The 27,401-nt window shown below is 38.3% G+C and overlaps 1 protein-coding gene across 2 annotated transcripts; it reads right to left on the reverse strand.

Annotated features, from left to right (window-relative positions):
- Positions 1-11,315: 11,315 nt before the first annotated feature.
- Positions 11,316-27,185, reverse strand: LOC144652427 (uncharacterized). 2 transcript variants are annotated; one of them, XM_078512441.1, is made up of 4 exons: positions 26,884-27,185; positions 24,812-24,894; positions 12,733-13,098; positions 11,316-12,292 (listed from the first exon to the last, which is right to left on the reverse strand). In XM_078512441.1, exons 1-4 carry the CDS (start codon positions 26,915-26,917, stop codon positions 11,945-11,947), a joined length of 831 nt encoding a protein of 276 aa, XP_078368567.1. In that variant the 5' UTR covers positions 26,918-27,185; the 3' UTR covers positions 11,316-11,944. The 2 variants fall into 2 exon arrangements, with proteins under 2 accessions (XP_078368567.1, XP_078368572.1); XM_078512446.1 differs by lacking the exons at positions 24,812-24,894; positions 26,884-27,185 and adding an exon at positions 15,702-15,803.
- Between the last annotated feature and the right edge of the window lie 216 nt (positions 27,186-27,401).

Genomic DNA, 27,401 nt, shown 5'->3' on the forward strand with positions numbered 1-27,401 from the left:
ACAGTTGGAGATTATCACAAAATAATATAGTCATTTTAAGAATGCCGGTCTCTAAGAATCAGACAATTTCTCGATTTCTCGGCAAGAGGATGGAACTTCGATTTCTTTCATACTTTTATGTTAGATAGGCTAGGGTATAACTTAAATCACTGTATAGTTCTTTCGATGGAATATCCTTTTATTTTAAAGAAAAATGCAGATAACGAAAATCCGTTAAAATCGTCATTTGAGGCGCTAAATTATTCATGATTTTTGTACGAGTTTGAGAGCCTCGCGTGCAAAAACAAATCACTCTACCGTCTTTTAAACACTCAAACTATAGTTAGCAATCTCTAAACATCTACTGAAATGATTTTGGGAAATATTGCGTTTTTTCTTTGTAGACAAAATAATTTTATTTCGAAGGCATACAATTCACTGCCGTAAAAGTACTTGGTAAATAAAATTAATTTTCACCATGTGCGAAACCTTCAAATCGTTTAATCTTCTGGTGGTTGAATGTTAGAAGAATGGTGTATAAATCCCTGTAAAAATTTCTCCGGGCAAATGATTAAAAGCGACGTGAGAGCTTTTCGAATTCGGTTAAATATGCAAATATTTGACCTTCGGCAGTCAACTTTGAAGTTACGGGTCAGAAATAATTTTTGTTCCGTGCACAAGTCTTAACCCATTTAAGACCAAATTAAGCATATAAAAAAAATATATTCAATTTTCTAACCTTTATCTGCTGTAAAAAGTAGGTCCGAAGGCCATTTTAGCATGATTATGGCTCTTATCATTCGTCGCATCTGAGCTTCGTTTCAAGTCTGCACCACGCCAACTGTCAACGTGCAACATACTCAGTGGTCTAAAACAAACGAATCTTTCATAAACTTTCGGCGCATATCGTCACCAATGCATCTTCATGGACGGCTTTGTCATTTGTTAAGTATTGCTTGGTTTATAGTCCACAAATAAAATACATCTGATCGCTGCTAAAATGGCACAATAATGTCGACGCTTATCTTTGCAGTGAAGTTACGTATCCGTTTGTTCGTCACGCAAGTCACGGGGATTTAGCAGGTTGTGGGGGGGGGGGGGGGGTAGGGCTAAATTTGTCGTGAAAAGCTCGACTGAACGATCCTTTATTGTAAACTCGACTTAACAAATTCCTAGGTAAAATAAACGATACTCTTTGCTACAGTTATAATAAAATACGTAAAAAAGAACTTCGGTATAACTAAACTTCGATTCCTAACAGTGATCCCATTTTTGTGTGTCTCTTAATTTACATTCGATATACAACCTTATCCTTATATCAAGGTTCAACCGTACATAATCTAGCCTTGGAACACAGGACTGATTTAAGAAAAAGAAAACGTGTATTAGAAGAGTTTCGACTTGCGTTATCTATTCTTTACTCTGAACCGAATTTATCACTGGTTACATGCTAACGCTTTTAATATTCTTAGTTACAAGAGCTTTTCGGGGCCTTATCAAAATTGTAGAACAAAGACCACAGTTGAATAGCTTGTCCAAGGTTACAACAGCATGCCAATAATTGGTTAATCGACTAGGCATGGCTAGCTGACCATGGCTTATGTGCTAATTGCTGCTGGTAGGAGTTCAGTTCTCTACGGGTAGGTGGTGCGCCCAACAGAATACGGTGCTCTCTGTGACTAAAGGGATGAGCAAAATCAGCTCACCTTAAATAATAAATACAGTCGGAAATGTTAAAAAATGCGCTGTATAAAAAATGATGGGCAACACTTAAGGACTGGTATTTTTTACCTTTTTGGGGTGGGGGAAGCGCGTCAGAGGAGATTAATTAGTATAAAAGGAGCCCGTATTCTGCTATCCCTTTGAATAACAGTTATACCTTTAAACATATATAATAAATTAACTAATCATTATGGTGCAAACTGGAAACAGTGGTCTTGGCTCAAATTTTATACGCACTTCTATCCTCCACTTATTTTATTTTGAAAACAAATAAGTAGCGCACCCACCCAACAACCCCTCACGAAACATTTTCTGATCTTTTTCGTTGCTAAATAATCGCTGTTCGTGTTTAAAATCTGTCGACAGTTGCTATGCAAGGAGCTTCTTTTGAATATGCTGGAAAGTTCTATGTTTTCAATAGGCCTTTATGCTTGCAGAGTATAAAGACTGTAAGTCGTCAATTGTGATCGTCCGGGTGAGAGTAGTGCTGAGAAAAACTATTGTTAGTGACTGACGTTTTGACAACCTGAGCAGGAGCCATCTGAGAGTCAAGTGCGTGAAAGTGCCCTTGACTTTGAAGATGACTGCCGCGTCAGTCACCAAAACAGTTCTTTTCAGACACGGGGGAGGGGGGGGGGGGGCGGTGGGGGGCACTCCCATAAATTTCGAATAGGGTGTAAGGGTAAAGAAAGCGAACATTGATACCCCTTTTAAGGCCCAAACCCGAAAAATAACAATCTATTCAAGGGGAGGAACAGCGTTCCGTGCCGACACAAAAAACGGCGAAACGCACACGGCAAAACACAAATCTTTATAAAATCGCTTTATACTAATACTTGAACAATAAGTTCAGTTTAAAGATACCTTTTTTTCGTTTAGCTGGGCGTTTATTTTAGCTGATATATTTAGGTACCCTATCTAAGGATCACACCCAGAACACATTGCCAAAGGGAGTAAAAATGATACCCTACTTATGGACCAAAAACCTCAAAAAATATACCCTATCCCGGAGTTTTCGGCCCAACTCTCACCCGATCGATCACACTTTACGACCTGATACTGGGTTCAAACCATTTACTTCTTTCCTATATTAAGACTGTATAACGAAGTTTTCAAGAGCTGCCTTATAACACCAAATAGCTAGCTTCTGAAGTCATGTTAGAGTTAACTACTCAGATTTGCAGCTGCAGCTTTCTACTAAACTCGTCAAAAGTTCAATGTAGGGCTTCTTTCGTTTGATGCTAATTGATGATATGTCAAGTTGATAAAAATTACACATGTCCTGAAGCATCTGAACAGAAAACTTTGAAAGTTTAGAGCAAGCAACTATTTCGCAAATGTTATGCGTGTTGTAAATGATGGGATGTTGAATTGAAATTTCTGCCATGACTTCGCTACTCAAATCTTGTATTGTCTGTTCCTGGATTCTATCCATTTCCTCCTGGTATTCCTCCTCTTCGTCCTGACATTCAACAGCAGCAGCAACCGGTCTTTTTGCAGCAAGGCGTGAAAAGAAACTTGCAACTTGCTGTGATGTTAGAAAGCTTGAAGCTTCAAATTTACTGGAGCCGTCTGGGTTTCTGGCCTTTCTCATTGACTTCGATACATTAGAAGGATCAGCTTTTTGTCCAGTCCGTTCGCCGATTTGAAATATCTCTGTGAGGTATTGTTTCTGGCTTTCGGTCAGTCGGGTTCTTTTAGCACTGGCGGACAACGCCCAGCCCATTGGTAACGATGGACAGGAATCCAGCTGCAGAGGCTGTAGTGTTTCAGTATCTTCTACAGGATTTTCAGTAGTGGCAATGCCCTGTTCTAGCTTTGTTGCATAAGACAACATTGCCTTGTCAAAAAGCGTTTCATTCTCTAGTGCATAGCTGTGCTTTCCGACCTCAAGATGATGCTGAAGGGAAGAAAATCTCTGATAGGATTTTATGCATCCCTCTTCAGGACATGAAAATAGTTTATTGTGACACTCGCTGTCCTCGTCACTCTGTTCATCTGAGGCTTCAGCCACATCCAATGCCAACTGAACATCTTCCTGCTGTCTTTGGGATGGTTTTCTCCTAGATGTGATTGCGGTAAATTGAGCCTTTGGCATACTGGCCTCCTTTAATGTTTTTAGTACTGGTGTGGTATGGCTTTCCGGTAAATTCAACTGATTCCAAGGCAGGAATTTACCAGGGCCAACTCCATATGATCTCCAAACTCTCAGTCCATCTTTTTCGTATTCGATATTATTAATGAAGCTGACACCTTCCCATTTTACAGAGACGGGCTTGGGAATATCTGGTGTATCACATACTGTAGCCCTCACGCCAGCAACACCACCAGAGGACTCAATGGCATCCTGCATTTGTTCCGCCGTCTCAACATCATGACCTGAGTTTAGATACATTCTCATATGACTTTTAATTGACGCTGCTTTGCGGTCACACGACCCTTTGCCCCCTTGTGGGTCTGAAAAATCCAATCTGACGCTAATGTCGTACTTGGAAGCTACCTGCTGAATTGCCAGTAATGTGGATGCACAGTGGTAGCACCCAGCGTTATCCTGCCTGAAGTGCACACGATTTACGTCAGGCATTGTTGCCTTCAGTTGCTTAATGACGTCATCAATGATACTCAAAACTGTAATGCTGTCTTGGTTACAGCTTTGAAGAATGTGTACAAATGTTAGCATTTGGGGTTGACCTTCAAACTTTCTCATGGCAGTGGTGATGTGCCATGAAATACCTCGTTTTCCAAACCAATCGGATTGGCTCTCGCGATATTTTCTTGGGAGGAATTTCATGGCCCAATCAAAGGTTAAAAGAACAGAGTGAGCATCTAAGTTCTTTAAGACATCCAGCCGCGCTTCATCTTGGTTGATTGAACGGAGCAAATGAGCTTTCCACGCTTCGATTCTCTTCTTAGCTAAAGAAACGACGTATTTCATCTCTTCTTTCTCATCACATGAGATATCAACATTTTCTAGGCAAGACTCAATTTCAGTGACAACATTCGAGAACAATTCGCACCGATCACATCTGAGATCGTGCTCGTGATCACAGGGGCTGACGTAATCGGGATCACCCCGATAACTGAGGGCGTATGCCCTGCAATGATCTGGAACTCTAGAACTTGGTGATACATGTACCTGAAATCGAATTGTAACGGGCGGAAAATTTTCAGTTACATTTTTCTACAGCTAATCAAATCTGAATATGAAATCACAGGATAATATGAGTCATTTACAGCAGGAACTAACCCTAAAACGTAAAGTTCATGCATAAAAAGGTATTCCTCCATTGGTTTTTCGTTGTTACTACACCTTGAATGCATAATTTTTTAGCTGAGTGTAATTTTCTTTACAAGAAGCAGTTCTTATCTGTTGACTATGACGTAATATGACGTAAATAAGCGTCATAAAATCAATCTCTCACATTTTCTAAAGATGTGTTATTTAGATGAAAATTATCTTTTAAAAAGCCGGTATGCTAAACCAAAACATCTTTTAGGAGCTACGTAAAATAAATCAGCGAAACACATTAGTACAAGGAAGACTATCTAAAAAATCTTAATTTGTTGTATTGAACTTGTTGGCCTATCTTAAAGTCACCTTTGAGATACCGTTTTGACAGCTTTAGTTTCTCGCTTTGGTCTTTAGCCCATGAGAGCCCTTTACCATGGTTGTCACCTAGCTTGTCAACTACGGCTGCCAATTCGTCAAATGCCTTTGCGCCCTCTGCTGAGACATAGTCAAGTCCTTGCAAAGACTTGCGCACCGACGCAGAGCAAACTTTAAGTACCCTACAGAGAGTAGAGCGGCTCAAGGGATCGAAGCCGGTTTCATGGCAATAGTACTGATACTGTTGGACAATCTGCTCGGGAATCATGGTCCTCACGACATTTGGGATTTTAATCTCAATGTTCGAGGACAATTTCAAGGTTTTCTCCCCGAATGGCAAATCCTGCATTACGTACGGACTGGTTATGAATGTCAAGAAGTGGTCAAGTTTTACTGGTGATACTCTCATCCTTGTGTTTTCAGCTGTAGGAACAGCGGAGCCTCTACCATGGAGTAAGATGTGGTGTCGCGCGATGTTGTATCTGTAACGGGTAAGATTAGGGATCCACGTTTTGATTAATTTAAAGCTGACCTTATCAGCCATGATCGACAGTATCTGTCTACGCGTGCTCCAATGACTCGCGTTTTGATAGCACTCGACAAGAACTCCCATCAACGTAGAATCGATGTCGCGTTCATCTTCTTTGGATGACTGCAAGGAGTTGAGCAAAATTTCTGCGCTTTGAGGTGTTATTTCCTCCAAAGCTGAAATGACAACCTGTCTCGCTTTGCGCTTGTGAAATCGTTTCGTTCGTTCTGCAGCTTCGTCCCAAGGCGTAATCATTGAATATCGGATTGGACTTATGTCTCTAGAAGCCAAAAATGAATTAAGTTTGTCTCTTGAAGTGCTGCGTGCTTCAAAGTCATCTCCAGATGGAGTTGCAAAACCTTCAGACGGTTGATAGATACTTGATGGTGTTTCGACATTCGAACTCACACTTTGTGGTGTCTGAGATACTGGACTTACAACAGCGGGGTTAAAGGTTACCTCGTCATCATCATCCTATGGACAGAAAAAAAGTCCAAACATTATTGTCTTCTGAATTAGGATCAAAACTCAGTATCTGATGACATATTCAGGACATAGAGAATAAAGAATCTTCCGAATAGATTCATTATATTCGAGAATATCCAGCCAATGATTGCCGAAACTTGGTTGGTAAACAGTTATATTCGCTATAAGCTATACCTTCGTCAGACCTTAGCACGACCAACTGCAAACTGCCACAAGTTTGAAGGACATTATAACTTAAGTGAAAAATCGCAAACATAGCAAAGCATGCCGGTGATGTAGTATAGACTGTTTGTATCTGGGGTGTTGCTTTCGAAAAAATTTTCTCGGCCCTTTGTTGCTATAAGAATAAGGGAGGGGGAGAGGCGGGTCCCCAGGGCCCCTTCCCTAGATCCACCACGGTTGATATACTGGCTTTTCAGTTTTGATGTTATCATATTCACACTCTAAACCGCCATGAGACTGGTAAAGCCAAGGTAATGCGATAGGATTTCGCCTCACCGTACAATTTTCATAGGTTTCGATTGCATCAAAAAAGTGGATTTCATGCATTTCAAGGCATGTCTGACTGTCATTTGTGGCGTTTTATTGACCGGGCGGGGCCTGGGTCCAGTAAATAATCTGCGTAACAGGTCAAAGCTCGAACTTGAGTCGTCGGCGCTAAACGGAGAAATACAACGGGATGGCTTTAGTTTACTGTTTATTTTATCGTGAATGGACTTCTTTTTAATGTAATTCAACTGGTTTGGTTTATGTCATTCAACATTCAGAACAAAATAAATATTTGAATGCGTAAGTAGGATATCATCCTGCCAGGCATGTGGTATAAAGCAAGAGATGACGCGGTGAAGAAAATTCATGTCACGCACACTCCGTGACTCACGCAAACACGACCTGTGTGTTTCCCAAGTGAGTGCTTTTTCCGGGGGGGGGACTCCTATATGAAACGGACGGGGATGCTCGTCGGAAAATTTGAAAAGAACCTCTAAAAGAGACCAATCTGGGTGTGGCTCAAGCTTTTCGTGACCCCTAAAAGATACCAAAAAACTAAGAATAGAATTTATATTTGTATATTTCTTCGTGTAAAACCCTAAACAAGACCACAATGGCTTAAAATATTGGCATATATTGGCGTTTTGCCCAGAACACCCTAAGCGAGACCAAAAATCCGAAATTTACACCGGTAAGCGAGGCGACGAGCATCCGCGTCACTTTCATATTCGAGTCCCCCCCCCCCCCCCCCCTCCCGGGGGTGCTTTTCTAAAGATTTTTTACTGTGTGGTGCCGTGTCTAGCCAAAGAATTGATAGAAGTGGTCAAATAAACTTTAAACGCCCGCTTATAATTTGCTTGAGGTTTCTTGTTCTCCTTCAAGTCACGTGAAGTGTCGTATACTCACCAACGTCATTCTTTTCATCTGATCACTGACGTTGGAATCATTTCTCATTTCTGAAACTGGATCCGAATGATCATGCCCTGTAGTAGCGGTAACATCTTTCAACCTCTCCCTACATTTCCTACATACACCTAAATGGAGAAGGAACACCATTAGGTTTGTTCTGATAATCTTTCTTAATGACATAATGAAAATTAAAACTTACCTGATCCAACTTGCACAAACGAACCAGTCTTGAGTAGGATGACTTCCGACTCCTTTTTACCCAGCCCTCGTTCACCTTTTGGCCACGCTCCTTTTACCTTCCCATGCTGCGAAATTTCCTCCGGGACCCTGCATCTTGACCCTGCATCAATCTCATTTTCAGGTCCGGTAAATTTATACTGGGACTTGTGACTGCTGATGTCCTTCTCACACGACAGTAGAGGAACGATTTCCCTGTGACGCTTTCGATCTTTAGAATCAAAACCACAAACGCCACCAACAAGGGCCTTAAAAGAACAACAACCTTCCATTTCCAGTGAAATAAACTGAACTTTGAAAAATTGTTTATGTGCTACCAAAACAAACGGACGGCGCCAATAACTAGCACGACCAAGGTTTTGTTTACTTAGGAAGCCACTAAATTAAATTTGGCGATTTTTTTCACACGCCGAATTGCCTTAGCAATTTGCTTATCTTTTTAGCATGATATTTTTTTTAACTGAGTTGTTTTAACATGTTTTAATTTCTTTTGCACTTCAAATTAGTAATTGTTAAATTTAGGCATCATGAATTCGACAGTATGTTCAAAACGGCACCACAAGAAGTACTTTTTTACAGGTTGACGAATGACCACCTGAAGCCACAGGTCACCCAGATTTACCGTAGGGCGAAAAAAAAAATGGTGATGCAATGTTTTTATTAAGTTGCCACTCGATCACGAAATAAAAAATCAAAACTTTTCATTACTTCTATCATTAACCATTTATACAGGAAATGCGATATTTGGTTAGGTATCTTTGTGAAAAAAAAATAAAACTTTGCAAACCAACCAACCAAGAACCCCCGGCCCCCACCCCTTCACCCAAAAAAAAAAACCATAGACGCGAGTTTTTCTCTTCGTTTTCAGTTCTACAGTAAAAAGGGAAATAACTACCTAAAAATCTACCTGTTTTGTAAAGTTTTATATCCCCCTCCCACCCCAGCATTACAACCAAGCCCGCACGAGCAACCGAATCACGGTGGGCACAAAGTGACCCAAAAATGCTCACCTTCATTCATATTTTTCGTTTTTGATACTGGCTACCTGAAATTTTGCATAAATATAGAACTCGTCATTCTGAAAAATCGTGTGTTTTTTTGTTTTTCGAATTTCGAGTTTTTTGCCGGGAAAATGACGTCACAAAGTTGACGCCAAAATTTTTTTAATTAATGTGGAACATTTTATGACAGTTTCTGAAAGAACTTGTCGCAAAGATCCTTAAATTGAAAAACATTCTGAAATATGTCAATTCCAAACCAAAGTTATGGTGCATTGAAGTTTGAGTTTTCCGCCATTTTGAGCTATTTTTAGTAACAAAATAGCGGGAAATTCAAACTTCAATTAGCGATAACTTTTGATTAGATTGACATATCTCAGAATTTTTTTCAGTTTCAAGATCTTTGCGACAAGTTCTTTCAGAAACTGTCAAAAAATAGTCCATACTAATTTTAAAAAAAATTGGCGCCAACCTTGTGACGTCATTTTCCCGCCAAAAAATTCGAAATTCGAAAAACAAAAAACATACGATTTTTCAGAATGACGAGTTCTATATTTATGCAAAATTTCAGGTAACCAGTATCAAAAACGAAAAAGATGAATGAAGGTGAGCGTTTTTGGGTCACTTTGTGCCCACCGTGAATTTGCGAACAGTTGCATTACACTGTACCAAAAGCTTATCACCTGACAGTACGTGTGCTTTATCTTGTCTGCTTTAAGATATCACTGTTGTTGTTGCTGGCTGGAGTACGTACTTGTCATAAAGTGTTAAATCAAGCATTTCCGCATATTCAACCTTTTCCACACCCACCCACCACCCCCTAAAAAAATGTATATGACACAGTATTGCGTGACCAACAGACGGCTCAGTACAAGATGGGACTGTAAGCGCCGACATCATGCCGTTTAGCGATCAGATGTAATTTTTTTGTGTACTATTAACGAAGCAATACTAACAAACGGCTATGCCGTCGAAGAAGATGCAGTGGTGATGAAATACGCCGAAAGTTGATCAAAGATTGGATTTCAACCACTAAATATGTTGACAGTTGGCGCAGTGAATACGACATACTTACACAAACGAAGCTCAAATTGCTACGAATGACTAGAGCCGGAATCGTGCTTAAGTGGCCTTCGGACCTGCTTTTTACAGCAGATTAAGGTTAGAACATTTCATAATGTTTTTGTGTGTGATTGTTTTGACCCAAAATGGGTTAAGACTTGTGCACGGATTGAAATATTTATGTCATTCATTACTGACCCGTAACTTCAAAGTTGACCGCCGAAGGTCAAATATTTGCATATTTTACCGAATTCGAGAAGCTCTCACGTCGCTCTTAATCATTTGCCCGGAGAAATTTTTACAGGGATTTATACACCATTCTTCTTACATTCAACCACCAGAAGCTTAAACGTTTTAAAGGTTTCGCACATGGTGAAAATTAATTTTATTTACCAAGTACTTTTACTTCAGTGAATTGTATGCCTTCAAAATTAAATTATTTTGTTTACAAAGAACAACGCAATATTTCCCAAAATCATTTCAGTAGATGTTTAGAGATTGCTAACTATGGTTTGAGTGTTTTAAAAGCGGTAGAGTGATTTATTTTTGCACGCGAGGCCCTCAAACTCGTGCAATAATCATGAATAATTTAGCGCCTCAAATGACGATTTTAACGGATTTTCGTTATTTGCATTTTTCTTTAAAGTAAAAGGATATTCCATCGAAAGAACTATACAGTGATTTAAGTTTTACCCTAGCCTACCTAACTTTAAAGTATGAAGGAAATCGAAGTTCCATCCTCTTGCCAGAAAATGTTGGATTCTTAGCGACCGGCATTCTTAAATAGAACACAAAATGTGTTATTATTTCCTAAAGTACATATCGATGGGTGCTATCGTGTTTAGCTGTGCGAACGAAAACAAAATGCAAGAATTTTGGCAGCAGCGGGACACAAAAACGGCGTTTTCGAATTTTTCTTGTTTTTGAAAAAATTAAACGCTCCTGAACCTTTGAATTGTATTTTCGATAGAGTTTGTTTCGTTAAAATATAATAAAATTCAAAATTTTATGATCGACGCTGGATTCTCGATATTTACAGCAATTGGCTGTCAAATTGATTTTATTTCATAAAATATCTTGTTCAGTCTGCCATTTTGGATCTTGACTTAAATTTCCCATTTTTATCGATTTTTGAAGAGGGCTGCCGAGTTTCAATTGTCTCTTTCTGCTAAAATCGTCGGTCGGTCAGTTAGTCCGACAGACATGCAAATGGTCAGATTGCCCACTTGTTAGCCAACTCAGTGCTAACTGCACGACAAATAAATTAATATCGTAATAAATCTGCAGATACGGTACGCTCATTAAAAACATTTTAATGGAGTTTATTGCAAAAGCTACACAGTTTAATCTAAACTATAGAAGCTGAAGAAAGCAAAACTTCCATGTTTTTTAAAAACCATCAAAACTACGTTGAAAACTCAGCAAAAATTACAATGATATGTGCCAGTTACTTTCGTCTAATATGCGCCTTTGAAACTCCTTTGCCTAGAGTTGTAAAATTCACTTGACCTAAAGTCATATGATAACAAACGTCTAATATAACGTTAAACAAATTAAGTTCTGTCTCTTATTTTTTTAACTAATTTGCAAAATTCGGTTAAAAGGGTTTGAATGCCAGGATTTAAACTATTTTGAAAGGATATTTCAAGATGTCAAGTTACGGTTATTTTGCCGTATTCACCAGGGGTTCAAAGTCGACAAAAATCCCAGACATCCAATTGTATTCTCAGCCGTGTTTGCCTCCTAGTTAAGATTGCACCTAAAAACCGTGAAAGGATCTATTTTAACGCTTTAAAGCTTACGAAAAACACGTAACAAAATCGTGATATATAATCTAATAGCAATACTCCAAATTATCGTCAGTCCAGTTTGCTAGTTGTTCTCGTCAAATCCATGTTAAGAAGCCGCTCTTCTTGACCTGCGACCTTACTTGGGGATGATTGGCTTTCCTTGAGCATCATTCTTGAAAGGACAGATATGTGCGTTGAAAGGACATGCACCCATCTTCTGCTGCTCACTCTTGGTGACTTCAAGAAGCTTCTTGAAAAACTGCTCGTAGGCTTTTTTCCCCTTGGAGGTATCTCGCATCTGTGCCATCTTCTCCACGAACTCGCCAACGGTCTTGCAGCTCTTGAATGGACAGCCTCCCTTGAAAGCCGGACACTTGGCAGCCAGACCTTTGCAGTCGTTAACAAGGCGGGCGTATGGACACACACCTTTGCCAAAAGCTGGACACTTGTGCATAACGTCGTTCAAGGTGACTTCCAAGGGGGTCTTGAAGAAAGTAAAATATAAATATTTAAAATAAAACCCAAGATTAACAGAGTCAATGTAATTTAATTGTTTAGCAAAAGTTTCTAATATCCTTGTTTACAATTAACTAAAACACTCCCTTCATTTAATAAACTAAAAATAAGCATTAATTCAAGTGTAGGCTAGGCAAACCACCAGAGAATTAACCTCTATCCTTGTGCTCAGATTTTGTCGTAAAGCTCTCTAAACTTTAAATTCCAGATTTAAAAATGCTTCCACATCCTTTAATAAACTTTGTCATGTAGTGGTGTATAAATTGCGACCAGTTATTTTTTTCAAAGATTACATTTCTTATGGAAGCCTTTTCAAATGAAGAGAGAAATTGATTAAGATATTTCTTCCGTCTAACTTGCGAGTGAATTGTTCTACACGCGAAGAAGGATTCTTAACAGTAAACATACCACGATGTAGTCCGGAGAAAGTATTGGCTTTCCTTTAGTGTCTTTGGCGAAGGGGCAGCCACCCTTAGTGTGGAAAAAAGGACAAGCCATTCCATCGTCAACCTCCTTCACTTTGGCAGTGTGGTGGATATCTCGGAGAAACTGCACGTAAGCAGCGTCACCCTTACACTGGTCGCGCATTTGACCCAGCTTGTCTTCAAACTCTCCAACAGTTTTGCAGCCTTTAAACGGACAACCGTTCTTGAATTCAGGACACTTGGCAGCCACGCCTTTCTTTTCGTCCGGTAGCTTGGAAAATGGGCAAACCTTGTCCGCGAAGGTAGGACATTGGCGCTTGAGTTCCTCAAGGGACAAACAGGCTGGATACTGGAGAACAAAGCGTTTTTAATACTTAGTCCCGTTACGCGTATGCTAAGTATAAAAGAAATACTGGTAAATCGTTAAAGCAGCTGGACAACAAATGTTTAAGCAACTAGACAACAATGCGCGGGATAACCTGCAACAAACTAGCATCCCATCAGTATGTGCCCCTTATAGCGGTTTTTACCGTAAAAGGCAGCAAGTTGTATCGGCCAAAAAATTTTCAGAGACGAACAATTTTAATGGTGAGAAAAAAAAATTGTGCCTTCTTCGGTGCAATAAACTTTTTACTGGGAAAGTTAGACGGCATTACAGCTATCTTAAATGTGCTGTGGTCTCAACCTAAATCATTGCGATCGACGAACTGTTATACAATTGTCATGATCACCTACGTATAAAGAAACAATTCGGAAAATATATACGGAGGTGCACTCTGCTCACTATGAACACATTGGGCTTTCGGCACAGTGAATAAATTCGTAAGCCAATTGGAACCGAGATAGCAGATGATGTTTGACCAATACAAACAAGTTAGTCCAGACTTGGACACAATAGTTCTTTCATATTCAAGTCACCGACGCGTTGACCGAACGTGACGAGGCATCTTTATAACTGATCATGGCGAAATATAAACTGTAAGCCGAAATCAGTCGCTCAGAGCAGTACATGCGTTTTGAATTAAAAGAAGATGGCATAAACTTAATGGTTGGCTTTGTAGGTTGCAAAAAAATTACTGACTATGTGATGATTCCTCTGTTGCCGTTCTTGTTGCGACTATCTAAAGTCAGTTTAGACGAGACAAATCCTAAGTCCAATTAAAAAAAATCTATTAACACCCAAAGATGAACACAATTTAAACTAACAGCAATCAAACCATTTGTAAATAGAAATAAGTCCTCTCGTTTGCGCCTAGGCGCTTTCCAACGTTATACTTCTTGGGTGTCTGCCAATACGTGTTGAGTCACGGGCATATCGACTAGAAGCTTCTTGATTTACATTATTACATAACAGGACAAACATTGTTTGTTGTACTAATTTAGCGGAAAAAAATCATTATTGAAACGATTTTTTTAAATGCAAATTGTGTGAACGTTTATTTTAATGAAAAGGGAGAACCGATCAATCATTTCATCTGTGCATGTCTGAAACCTTTGACTTAATTTTTTATTATTCCACTAGGATCTGTCATCCATTGCCAAGCCCAAATTAAAAATCTTCTCTACACTAGCTTAGTCACTGTACAAACTTCAATTCAATAAGATTATCCCTTAGATGGCCATTTAGTCAGCTCACAATTTGTAATTTAACCAGTATTTGTTGGTTTTTAATTTATGCATATTCTTGGCCCGAAAACCGATTGAACGTGACTTGTGTTACAAATTTGCAGACAGAAGCTGTTTCAATGCAACTTAGATATATGTGTTAAGCCCTTTCTAATAGGTTTCGCCAAACCCTCTGAATGTACAGTTAAGTCCCATTAACCTAAAATGAACTTGCATGCACTTTCGTTGATAATTATTATCATGTGCGTTTGTGTTTGGTAATCTGCTAGTTGTCCGTGCTAAAGGTTACATAATATTCCTTGAGAGTTTGTGTTATTAATTCGCTTAACTTTTTTATATTATAAGGTGCTGAATCTTAGACTCTGGTACGTAGGTATCCCATCGAGACATCGAGAATGGCCAAACTATTTAGTCTAGCTTTCCAATGACGACGTATAATTGAATCACTCAAGAAAGAATCAATAACAAACTTTTTTATAACCTCGTGAAGCCGCCCAACAACTTGCAAATAACGAATACTTGTTAAGAGATCATTACAACACATGAGCGCAAGGGGTTGGTTTAATGATAGGTTAATTAAAACTTTCGTTCATCAAGAGCGTCCCGTTTTTAATACACACTGAAGCTTCCATTGTACTGCAACTGCGATGTTTATAAACTTTGCTTTCAATCTATTATTCGGGTCACAAATAACGAGGAAAGCAGTGCAAAGGTTTGATTCAATACGTTGAATTTATTTGCCAAGATATTAATTTGTGGTTTCTATTTAAAAAAGGAAGCAGATTTATCTCCAACTTGAAACTTACAAAGCGAGAATTATATCTGTACTCAGTCACTTTTTGACTCGGCAAAATACGCCAAGTACAGCCTGTCAAAGCCCTTTAGAAAAATTGCTCCTCTTTTCTGCTTGTACAATGCGCGTTGCTTTAGCATCTACTAATCTGTCTAAATCGTTTTAACGCTAAATGTAACATAAGAAGTGAAACCGTATAAATAGCTTAACACAGCTCTATCAAAATGAAAATGAGTCACTACACAGTAAATTTCGAAGGTATTATTCAACAGTTTGCCGTCTTTGAAAGTCCGTTTTATCATTTTGACTGCATTCGACTGCATTCCCGAATAAGCCGCCGAGTGTCGAACGCTCACTAAATAAATCGATCAAGTGCTCTTAACTTTGGATGAAGTGCTCTTAACTTCGAGTAGACATTTTTAGGGTGTGGCATGGAACTGTGCCTTTGGATGATTCTCTGTAGTCTCCGGGAATTTAAATTACGTACGGCACACCTTATTTAGCTTTGAAAGGTAAAACTGATAGTTACTTACTTGCTTTGAAAAAGACATTCTGAGCAAAAAATCTCTTCAAACAGTTTACTTGAAAATGGAACAATCTGATTGAGCTGTCGTAGTTCACTCTGTCACTGACTAACTCAACTGATTTTTCTTTAGCGGTAAGTAGCTTCTAAAGCCTTCTCTGGAACAATCAATCAAACGGATGATTGACACTTGAAAACAAGTTCAACCGGGCTAGAATAATCCTTCATTCATAAAATCTTGATTTATCAATTGACCGTGATGTGTTACGTAATATGGGAGAACTACTGTGTTTCTAAGACGAATTAGTTTAATACTATGAACAGAAAACTCGTTCAGCAGCAATTGACTTTTATGTTCCTCCATCTGCCATCGACGATTAGTCCTTCACTTTCATCTACAACAACTTCGCCGCAGTTTACCGATCTTTTCGATATCATCTAGCCAATGACATTTTCGATCCTTCTCGTTAGTTCTGAGATAAAAATCACATTCCCGGCTGTTACTTGCTAAAAGTGTTTAATTTGTTTTGATATAAAGTTATAACGCGTACGTTGGTTACATAAGAAATCCAAAACGTGGCACCTCACGTTCTTGTTGCACGCGCGTAATCAGGAGTTCTTATCTGGGGCCTTATGTCGGAAAGTGGAAAGACTATTTTAGTTTCTGTGTTGGCATCCAAATTGGCTTGTCAACGTTTTCTTCAACGGTGGTTGATGTCGTTATATATATTTTTTAGTTTGCTATTTGTCGATATCTAATTTGCTTACTAGTTATTGCCTGGGGTAACATTGGCGCTTTCTTAAAATAACATGTGTCGCCGATATGTGAAACATGTGCAATGGCTAAGCACGTTTGCACCGTTTAGAACTTTCTCATGTTGTAAGATTAACACACAAATTGGCGTGTTTTCTGGACGATGGCATCTTTAGTTAGTCGTTAAAAATGACCCTAACTATTGACACATACGTGTACAGACTTCACACGTATCAATGTCGGATAACCAGATGAAGTTCAGAAGTAATATTTTTGTAGAATAAAGGTCGTGTGAATATCAGATAAATGGCGACGCATACAATAATTCTATCACTGAATAGAACCGAAGCAGTGTACCTAATTTTATAGACTCCGGATTACTTTGTGAGCTCGACTTGTAGGTTACTCTATTTTGATCCTTGAGGAGTCAGTTTTGTCGTTTTGAGCATTTAAATTCAAGCCAGCCTGTTTGCACTTTAGGCTATGCAGTCATACTTGAATAACTTTTTGAACAGTTTTCTGTTTGGGTTTATAAGACTTATAAGTGTCCACAGTTAGCCCACATGGGCTAAATATATAGACATGCACGGAGATAAAGTCTTAACTAACTAACTATACATGTTAAGTGACAACTTGGCGAAAGCACATTGCATTTTTACTCTCGACGAGTTTTTCAGGCAAGGGTGGACACAAAATATACAATTATTGAGACAAGATCATTTTGGTATCTCAATTACTTTTAATAATAATAACAATCTTAATACGATATTATCAAAATCGGCTTTTCTTTCAAGTAGTCTTCTTCTTCTTCAAGTAGGACATCTTAATAAAACTCAAGGACTGCTGGTAAAACCCCACTTACTTTTTGAAGAGAACACACATTTTCTCGTTTTAAAGGTCTTTTTATGTATCTGAGAAATTTCAAGAACTGCGGCCTGCTGCAAGGCGAGTCATACAGGGCAAGCCGAAGGAGTCACACTGGCATTGCTCGTGCCACACTTGTCTCTTTCAGAAAACGAACCATACCAACGATGTTAACAAAATTGCAATTCCTTCAGTACGGCTCACAGCTTTACAGATATGTTATGTGAAAAATGAATTCATTGGTTTTAAATTTGTTTTGAGATGTAATGAAAAATCAGATGGAATGCCTGAAGTAAATAGAAGGCAGGACGGTGGCCGTAAAATGCCTCAACTTTAATCGCTAGTCAAAATACGAAGAATGATACGAGAGTCATGCAAGGGATGAGATCTTTATTTCTCTTGCTTTATGATTTGAATCCATGGCACGTACCTTAGCGTTTTCTTCTCTTTAAAAAAAGAATAGCCGTGGCTACAGGAGCTAATGTAACCGCTTGGGAACTTCAAGGTTTCCTAATGAAAAAGCGAAAGACATTAGCAGAATTGCTCTCTCTTTGTTCTGTACGGATGATATTATACGCGTTGGTGAAGGCTAAAGATAAAATGACTAGACAATTAAAACCTTACTGCGCATAGCTTGCAAGCCTGATGTCTTTCGCTTTGCCAAATGTACCACTGCACTGAATGATAATAAAGATATCGCTCAGTATGCCCTCTTTGAAAGGAAACTTCAATTTGCTCTTTTTTATTGATTCGAATTCCGTTCCTTGGAACCCTAGAATCGCGCAAACTGTTAGTTACCCGCAGTTATCAAGCCACCATAATTTAAAGCGCCTCTTTTTCTAAATAAATCGTCTAGTGTTGAACGCTTAGATCCAGTTAACGGAATAAATGACTAAATTTATTTGGTCTTATAAACTTAACAAGGCAGTTTAGTCTTCAGAAATGTCAGCTGCAGATATTCACTTAACTGCTTTGAAAGGGCCATGCTGATCAGAAAATCTCTTTAAGCCGACCGTTACTTGAAAATGGAACAATCTATTTGAGCTGTAGTAGTTCACTCTGTCACTGACTCGCTCGAATAATTAGACTGTCCACAGCCCTCTATTTTTTCGTGTTTTTTTCGATCGATGAGCGCGCGGTGAGAACGGCGAGAGAACTGGACGCCAGCTCGCTTCATTTTGCTTTTTTGCGTTGAAAAATCGAGAGGCTGTGGACAGTCTATCGAATAATTGTATGTCACGGCGGAATGAATACTTAACAGCTAAATAAAATCAGGAAAACAACCGTTGATTGGCATATGAAAACAAGATATTCCGGAATGGACACAATTGGTCTTTTAGTTTTGAACTCACCGACGCGTTAACCACAGGTAATATTTAATTTCAGCAACCTTTTTGATACATTGCCATACTTGATGTGTTACGTAATATGGTGCAAATCTGTTGTTGTGTCTGTTTGAGAAATGGAATATCCATGCCTAAAAATATTAAAAAAAATTTCTGTTGAGACGGAACGGTATCTGGTCGAAAAACCGATCAAATGCAGTATGAGAAGTTGGGGTCATCCGATTCATCAGTGATCGTAGTAACCAGTTAATGTTATTCCCTGATTATATAACAAACCTAAAAACGTGACCAGCATATTGCACGCGGGCGATCAGGCGCTCTGTTCCTTGACCTTATGTCGTGGTGGCATTATTATTTTTCTTTGCTTGTTTTTCTACCTCGCTTAATAAGTTATTGCCTGGGGTATTGTTACGAGATTCCTGCGATATTAATAGTTGAATAATGTGTGAAATCAACCAAATGAGTTACAGAGTACTCTTGTACTTTTTTTCACAGACACAAATACTTAGCAATGTCTTCAGATAAAGTACGGCAATAAAATATCTGTCTCCAATAAAATTTTATATGGAAACGATATGTGGTACTAGTTTAATTTTTGAGATCTGTAGATTGTTTAGTCAATGACCAGTTCACAATAGGCGCTTGTGACTTGTGTGTTCAAGTCAGTCTTTTTGGGGAACAAAAGTTTTGTGTATCAATGTCGGACAAAAACACCCAAGAAGAAAGGCTTTACATGGAAACAAAAAAGGCAATAATTAATCCAGCGTCAACTGGATTATTGGCTGCGGATTAGCGATGATATCCAAGATGATGTGGATGACTAAAATTATTCCATTTGATTAAGACGGACCACTCGACCATTACACTGCAAATTTACAACATGAAAAGACAACCCCTTGTGCCACAAACTGCACTCGAGTCGCTTAGATAACGCTGACTATGATGATCTTGTAAGAGCATGAGGTGCATTTCCGAGAACCATAGCTGATATAATGTATTTGCAAAATTAAACAAGCACTTAGGACAGCAAAGTATAAGCGCGGTATAAAAGTTTTCTCTATTATTTTCTTTATTACTATTTTTTAATTAATTTGAACAACTCTACTTCATGCTCACTATCGATTTCGAAAAAGGTTTGGATTTTCTAAACTGTTATTTCTTGACTAAAACCCTCCATTCCAAATTTTTAGGATCAGACTCGTTAACATGGGGATGTTTAAAATGTTTTATACCAACATGACAGGCTGTATTATGAGTAACAGTTTAGAAACTGCTCCTTTTCCATTAGAGAGAAGTTTCTCGGCTGACAAGGAGATTTTGGACCTGGGGATTCTCATCATTGCCGTTAAGCAGGATAGGAATATTAAAGTTTTGAATTCAGATAATTCAAAGTTATAGCATTTCCAACCGGATGAGTTTGACTAATCAATTTCTTACGCGTACGGGACAAAAATCATGATTCGATTAGAAATTATTTTTAAAACTCGGTGATTCTTCAACACGCAGTCAAAAATGTCAGTGACGAAACCCAAAATTATAGGGTAAAGGATGGCTTTTTAACAGCAAAATTGTTTACCTTGGTCGGTCCTTTTGAGGTGTTATCAATTTTGAACTAGGAAAACGCGTACAACCATTTTATGCTTTGCTTTGATAGTGGCTTAGGGTACATGGTCCAATTTAAGACTTTAGACCATTTTCTCAAGGACTTTTCAGGGAAAATTCAGCGATGCTCCGTGCATGATTTGTTGAGGATCATTGTCTAGGCAGGGGATACAAAATGCCTAAAAGCACTCAAAACCGATTACTAAGATTTTAAATTATAATAACCTTAATCCCGCCGTAACGATGAAGCATTCAAGGAACTCTCAATAGAATTCAGGGACTATTGGTAATATTTCAAGGACCTTTCGAGGGGTAGACCTTTTGTATTCATTTTCAATTGGGGTTGGTAAATGTTCAAGGAATGAGTTTGAAGGCCTGTGCACACCACTGGGTAATACGCGGCGAGAAGAAACTCAGTCAATTCCTGAATCGGAAAAATACACCAAGTAAAAGTACAGTATGTGTAGAACCCCGGTAACTCGAACTCGGATAACTCGAACAACCCCGCTAACTCGAACAAACTTCCATTTCCTTTGGATTTGAGCTCACTTTTCAGTCATTTTTACTCGGTTAATTCGAACTCGGATAACTCGGACAATTATACAATCTTGCTTTAGCAATAGCTTCCAGATCTTTTTGAAATAAAGAAAGCGCAGTCTAACGTTGCGTGTCTAGGCTTAACTAATATGTGCAAGGCGCTGGATTGACCGATTGACCCGCCCTTTTAATTATTTTTTCCTTTATTAAAATAACATTTCATAGAGTCTGCATGATTTCATCTTAAAATTGATTTCTGTATTTTACTTTTGTCTTGGAGTAATTTGGTCGCCGGACTCTATTTCTTTCCTGGAAAATACAAACGTTAAGTGACTTTTCGGCTTGGATATTTCATTTTCTAGACTGTAGCAACAAGAACAACAGCAGAATGTTCACCTTATTATGTAACATGTCAAGTGGGATAAATGCGCGCGTCGGTGAATTCGAACATGATAAAACAGTTGTCTTAGTTCCAGACTAATCTATTTTCATGCGTCAATCATCTTTTGTTTTCTCTATCCTATTTTGTTTTAGGATTGATGTACCTTGAAAGACTGAAAGTACGATGAGTTGGGTTAGTCAGTGACAGAGTAAACTACGGTAGCTCATAGAGATAGATGCCCATCTGGCCATTTGCACGAACGAGCGTTTTGTTCATAGTAATATACTATTTCGACTCAGCAACACGACAGTTTTCCCATATTATGAAACAAATCAAAGTCGATACATCAAGATCTTTCAAATGAACGGTTATACCAGTCCGATTTTACTTGAATTTAAGTGTCAATCATCATTTTGTTTTATTGTTTCTGGTGAGGCTTTAGAATTAATTCACCGCCAAAGAAAAAACAGTTGAGTGAGTCAGTGACAGAGTGAACTACGACACCTCAAAAAGATTGTTCCTTTTCCGAGAAATATTTAGAAGAGATTTAATGCTCAACTTGTCTTTTTCAAAGCAAGTAAGTGAATGTAAAGCTTAATGAGGTGTGTCGTATTTTAAGTCACCAAAGACTTAGAAAAATCATTTTTGGTTGAGTTTGTTGTTGGTTCTCGTCCTTGCTCCGAGGGTTTTTCTCCGGTTCTCCGGTTTTCCTCCCTCCACAAAAACCAACACTTCTAAATTCCAATTCGATCGGGAATCCGAGGGCCACAGGTTTGTCAGTCGAAAGACTGTTATGTGCAACCCTCGTAAAACAAAGTTGATTTATTTAATCGATTTAGTCCCTGGCACTCCTTATACGTCTTCTCAAAGTTTAAGAGCACTTGATATATTGTAAACCGATTAGTGAGCAGCTTATTCAGGAATATCAACGCGTTCATTGATGGTGGTCTGATATCATTTAAACCAGACACTTGTGGGTGACAAACAGCTTATCCAATTCTTCGGATCTATGCGACGACATTTATGATTTACTGAAAAAATGAAAGCTGACTTCCTAAGACGGCATTCTGAACAAGCTCATTAAACTTCAATGAAGTGATTCGAATAAGGCTTTATTTTTACAAAGCTGTCTCGTCTGAACCCTTCAGACAAAAGTCTGTACCTGTAAAAACAGAAAAAAAGGTGCGCAGATTCATCAAACACTTTGCCGACGCGTATCATGTAAGCTGTGCAATTTCGTCAACTACAGTAGAACCCCGGTAACTCGAACTCTGAAGGGAAACGAAAAACAGTTCGAGTTAGCGGGGTTTCGAGTTATCGGGGTCGATTGAATATTTAATTTGCCAAGTTAATAATTGATAGTTTACTTATTTTTCAGCACTTCAGTATACAGTACAGTGCAAATTAAACTTATCTCGTCAGAAACATTAACACTATCATAAATTCTTATGAGAAGAGTGGAAAAAGGCTGTCAAATACGTGATCTGTTCGTTGCTCAATTAAAATCAAATTGCTGTAGCGTTCGTTTAAGTGAGAAGAGCTAATCTTTGGGCATCCGTGTTGAGTTGCGAGAACCGGAATTCGAGTTATCGGGGTAAGTTTGACCCAAATTTTGATCAAGGGAAACGAAATTTAGTTGCCCTTTTCTTGCCTTTCAATACAACAGAACAAATAAAGTTTTGATTCAGTTTCTTAATATGGATTATCTTCGCTTGGCCTTGGCGCACCAAGATTGATGACATTTAATTAGCGAAATCTAATTACCCCCAAAAATGAAAAGAGCAATCAAGGGTTTGTCTAGGGGCATCATGGCGATCGACTTTTATTGGTAAAAAAATAGTTAATAATGAGGAATGGTCATAAAACTTAACAAATTAAAGTTCTTCGTTCTGTGTTTTTGTTCGCATTTTTGGCGTTGACCGTGCACAAAACTCAATAGGTGTTATCTTCTGTCTGAGTAACTAACTAGTAGAAAACGTTCGAACGTTCAAACGATTGTGCACGATAGTGGACCTTCCAACATAAGTCCTTGCATCTTTGTTTGCTCCTTTGAAGTTTTCCGGGCTTCATAACAATTCCTTTCTTTGCTAAAGTCTCGAGATTTTACTGGGCCAGTGCCTGCGATGTTGTCTCCAATAAATGTGTCTTAGATATACTGAAGACGTTTTCTGGCACTTAAAACAGTTAACTGCTATTATGCCATAAGGACCCCATGCAGGTAATTGCCTGAATCTTCAATTCAAGTTCGCAGGGACAATCGAATTTTCGCGCATTTCCTCTCATAGTGGGGCAGTATATTTAAGGCAGTGACCATATAATTGCAGCCATATCGAATGCTTAGTAGTGGTGAGAGACTGAATTTTATTTACATTACTGGTCAACTTGTCAATTTAGAACAGCACCAAATAAAAACGCAGACATTTAATAGTGTTACGAAATTGCCTCACATACATCATGAATTCATCAACATTTTCACAACAAGTTGGTAGGGAGATACGTTGTGTCGACAATGACTGTTATCTTAATTATAACTGATATCGAGTGTGTAATTCAAGGGTCAGATGAGTTCAGATGCTGTGAGCTATTAAAAAGTATCAAACTGAAAAAAGATATTTGTAACAAATAAACAAATTTACTTTGTTTGATAAGGGATACACGTAGCCGCCTTGTGACTATTTCCATAGCTGAATTTTGATCCCACTAGACACATGACCTGATATCCGTTTTATGAAACTTTTAGCTCGTGTTATTTAAGAACTGGTTTTACGTTTATAAGATGGATTCTTTTATGTCACTTCTACTAAGAGATTTTTCATTGATTACTGTATACTTGAGCTAAGAAGGACGCATGTTTTTTAATTACAAAAAAGGCTTCTAAAGTTAATATGCGTCAGTAAATTGTGTTACGTTATATAATTACCAACGCCTTCACTAGCTTGTATATAGCTTGAAAAATTGACTTAATTGCTTTGAAAAGACATGATTCGACAAATGTTTGTTCCAGAGGAAACAGGGGACGAAAGCCCGGGATGAAAGGTGTCAGGGGCGATAGAGAAGAGGGTGGGGACCGGGATTCCCAAGATGGCGAGAACCGAAAGAAATTGAGAAATGTTTTGCAACATTTCGTAATAGTTTGCAACTGAAATGCTCGCAAAGGCCATTCGATACCCCTAAGATTATCATCATCATCCTTTATTTAAACACGATCACATGGTAAACACGATTAGCCCAACTAAACATTTTACAACCAACACATGGAACACAGGTAATAAGCAGGTAATTGGCAGCCAAACGTTGGTCAATGTTTGAAATTTTGAAAAATCCGCAATAAGCAGTTACTCGAATTTACAACAGAAATCAATTAAGCAATTTCAAAAAGTCGAGCAACCAGTATAATTATTAAGTTCAAAAATTTATGCTATCACTGGAATGGTTTTAAAAATACGTTTTTTTACTCCTTTATTCCCAAGAGTTGAAAGATAGTTTCTCTTTACAGTATCAAGTAACCAGGTTATACTATCTATGAATAATTGAATTCTCGATCTTTACTAACATTACATTACAGGATAAACATGGTAGTCGGAAAGGAAGAATGAAGCATTATTGCTTGGAACACAAATGCTTAGAAATCTTACCTTATTGGAAGTCTTTGTGATAATCGGACACTTCTCTTTAACCTTGGCCAACTCTTTTAATGCCACACGATCAATGGTTGCAGCTACAATCAACAAAGTAAAAGAATATTAACCTTAAGGTAGGGTACGTGGCATTCAAATTTCGGATCATTGTCGTTTTAGCAATATACCAGCTCAGTTGTGCTACATCACACGGGCACGAGCAACGCTGATTCAGAAAGATCTCCATGAATGCAGATCGAGACTTTGGCAGGAAATTGATGTGAGACACAAGTACTGATGAATAAAGGAATAAATTGTCGAGCTTTAGTCAGGTCACAGTCAGCTTCACAACATTCAAAGTCAACTCTTGAACACAGCATGAGCAGACGAAATTTTTTTGTCAGTTCACTAAAATCAAGCTAAGGCATAAGTAGGACAGGTTTGTTAGAATTATCCATTAGGTAATTATCAGGTAGCGATTAGGTAAAGAAATCAGCAATTGTTTTATATAACAAATCAAAACGTGGCACACTCACACATGTTCATTCTGCACGTTCTAATTGCTTCTCCTTCGATATCTCGTACGGATGTAAGTCAACATAGTTATTCACTGGTTTAAATTGACGAGTTGCTCGGGTAATAAGACATTAAAGAGCAACTTATGAACATTGTATAAACAAGTTCAAGTCAATCCAGTAATGGCCGATCGATTGACAAAAGCGTCTAGCGGAACGTTCTGACCACAGTGTGATTCTTGGGTAATTTAGAAGGCCAGGGAATATTGCCAGACAAGAAAAGAAAAAGCATATTTATAATCATTAAAATCGATCTAGGGTTACCAATTCTATAGCCAAAGAGAAAGTTCTTGATCCAGACCACACAAATTATTTCACTGCAAATATCATGCCACTGTGAAGTCGAAAGCAAAGCCAAAGAACAAGTCTCCTTCGCAGCCGTTATATTGTATGGATCATTTTCATATTTTCGGAAGACTAAGAAGACCGCGTTGTGACTTTTCGAATTTAAAAATTTATAAAAATAAGCATTACAGAATTCCAAATGCTTCGCCGCGCTTCAGAGAGATAGCTGCTCCTTAATTTTTCAATGTGTCTGTTTATGTTTTGTGAAAAACTACTTAGCTTTAATGCTAAATAATGAATCCCTTAAGTCAACCAGCAAATATACAGAATAAATCTGTCTGTCTGTCTATAGGTTTTGTCTCGGTTTCGATCGCTATGATATCCTCGTTTTCTTCCCCAGGCTTTCTTCGAAGTAAATTCACACCTATTGGGCTTCCCTATTGAGGCGCCCTTCTTGTGAATATTTGGTTTATTTCAGCCGTAGTCTGGTTGAAGGGGTGTTGTTACTATTGATTTTTTTTTCACGATGATTAATAGAAGCATTTGCCGTACGGTAAAGGGAAATCTTTCCCTGTAACTTGTTGACAATTGTGGTTTTCCATTTTGTAGGCCTATGTGTTTCTTCCCTTCTTAGGTTGGCTAAACTTAAGCTCCTCGCAGGCACCAGTTTTCGATCACAGCTAGACGAAATTAACGGCACACTCATTTTTTCTTTTTGATTTTCTTATCGCTTTTCCTAGAAGAAGTTTCTGTGATGCATTTGTTCATTTTTGAAAAAAAAAATACGTACATACACTAATGAAACATATCTAGCAATGAAGCAGTCGTTAAAGTTGCCTGATGAGTGTGGATCCTATAAGTTTGGTCCATACGAAACAGAACTGTCACAATAAAACGATGTATACTATTGAAGCCCAAACTCAAGTGAAGTTATTGTTAATGCTCCTCAATCAAATGAGTTGACCTCTCTACGAAAAACATTTTACTCAAGAAAAACAGAATTCAACAACGAAGGTCTCGATTTTTATCCGTGCACTGTATAAAGACAAATTTAAACTCATACGTTGGCCACAACGCCTAAATGTAAACACCAATCACACAATTATATTTAAAAAGTTACATAATCTTTGCACTGGAAGTCTAAATAGAGTAAGGTTCTCTCAACTACAACGTTTATACGTTAAAGTATATTTTAACTAATGTATGTATAAATATTATCAACTGACTCACCAACGCATTCGACCCTTCGATTCGACGATGGCATCAGACGGCGAGTAAGGACTGGTTACCTCTTTTATAAAATTAGTATCAGCATGCAGATTGTAGTTTTGCCAGCATTAAAGACTCATTACAAGCAATCCTGGTCATTGCATCTCGTTCTTTTACAGAACTGTAGATATTCGAAGTTTGTTATTTGTCATGGCCATTGCTAAGGGTAACTTCCACAAACGGGTAGCGAAGGTCTTGTTTTGTGATTCAGGCGAAATTTCGATTTCAGCAGTCATTGCGCCTAGCTGTTTGAAGAGCTCTTAGGTATAAGTTATGTAACTCAACTGCAAAGCACGTTTTCTCAAAAATATGCTAAACCGGATCGGAGCGTTATAAAAATAGGACTTTTACGTCAGTAAACTGCCCAATTGAAACAGACCTAATGAAGTATTCGGAAACGCTTTAAAGGTCCCGGGGCAAAATCGGAAATATATCATGGGAGGTGATTTCAATTATTTAGATTTTGCGTTCAGATTAGG

The sequence above is a fragment of the Oculina patagonica genome, chromosome 1, assembly GCF_052425735.1.
Source record: "Oculina patagonica isolate OP01 chromosome 1, crgOcupat, whole genome shotgun sequence".
Lineage (NCBI taxonomy): Eukaryota > Metazoa > Cnidaria > Anthozoa > Scleractinia > Oculinidae > Oculina > Oculina patagonica.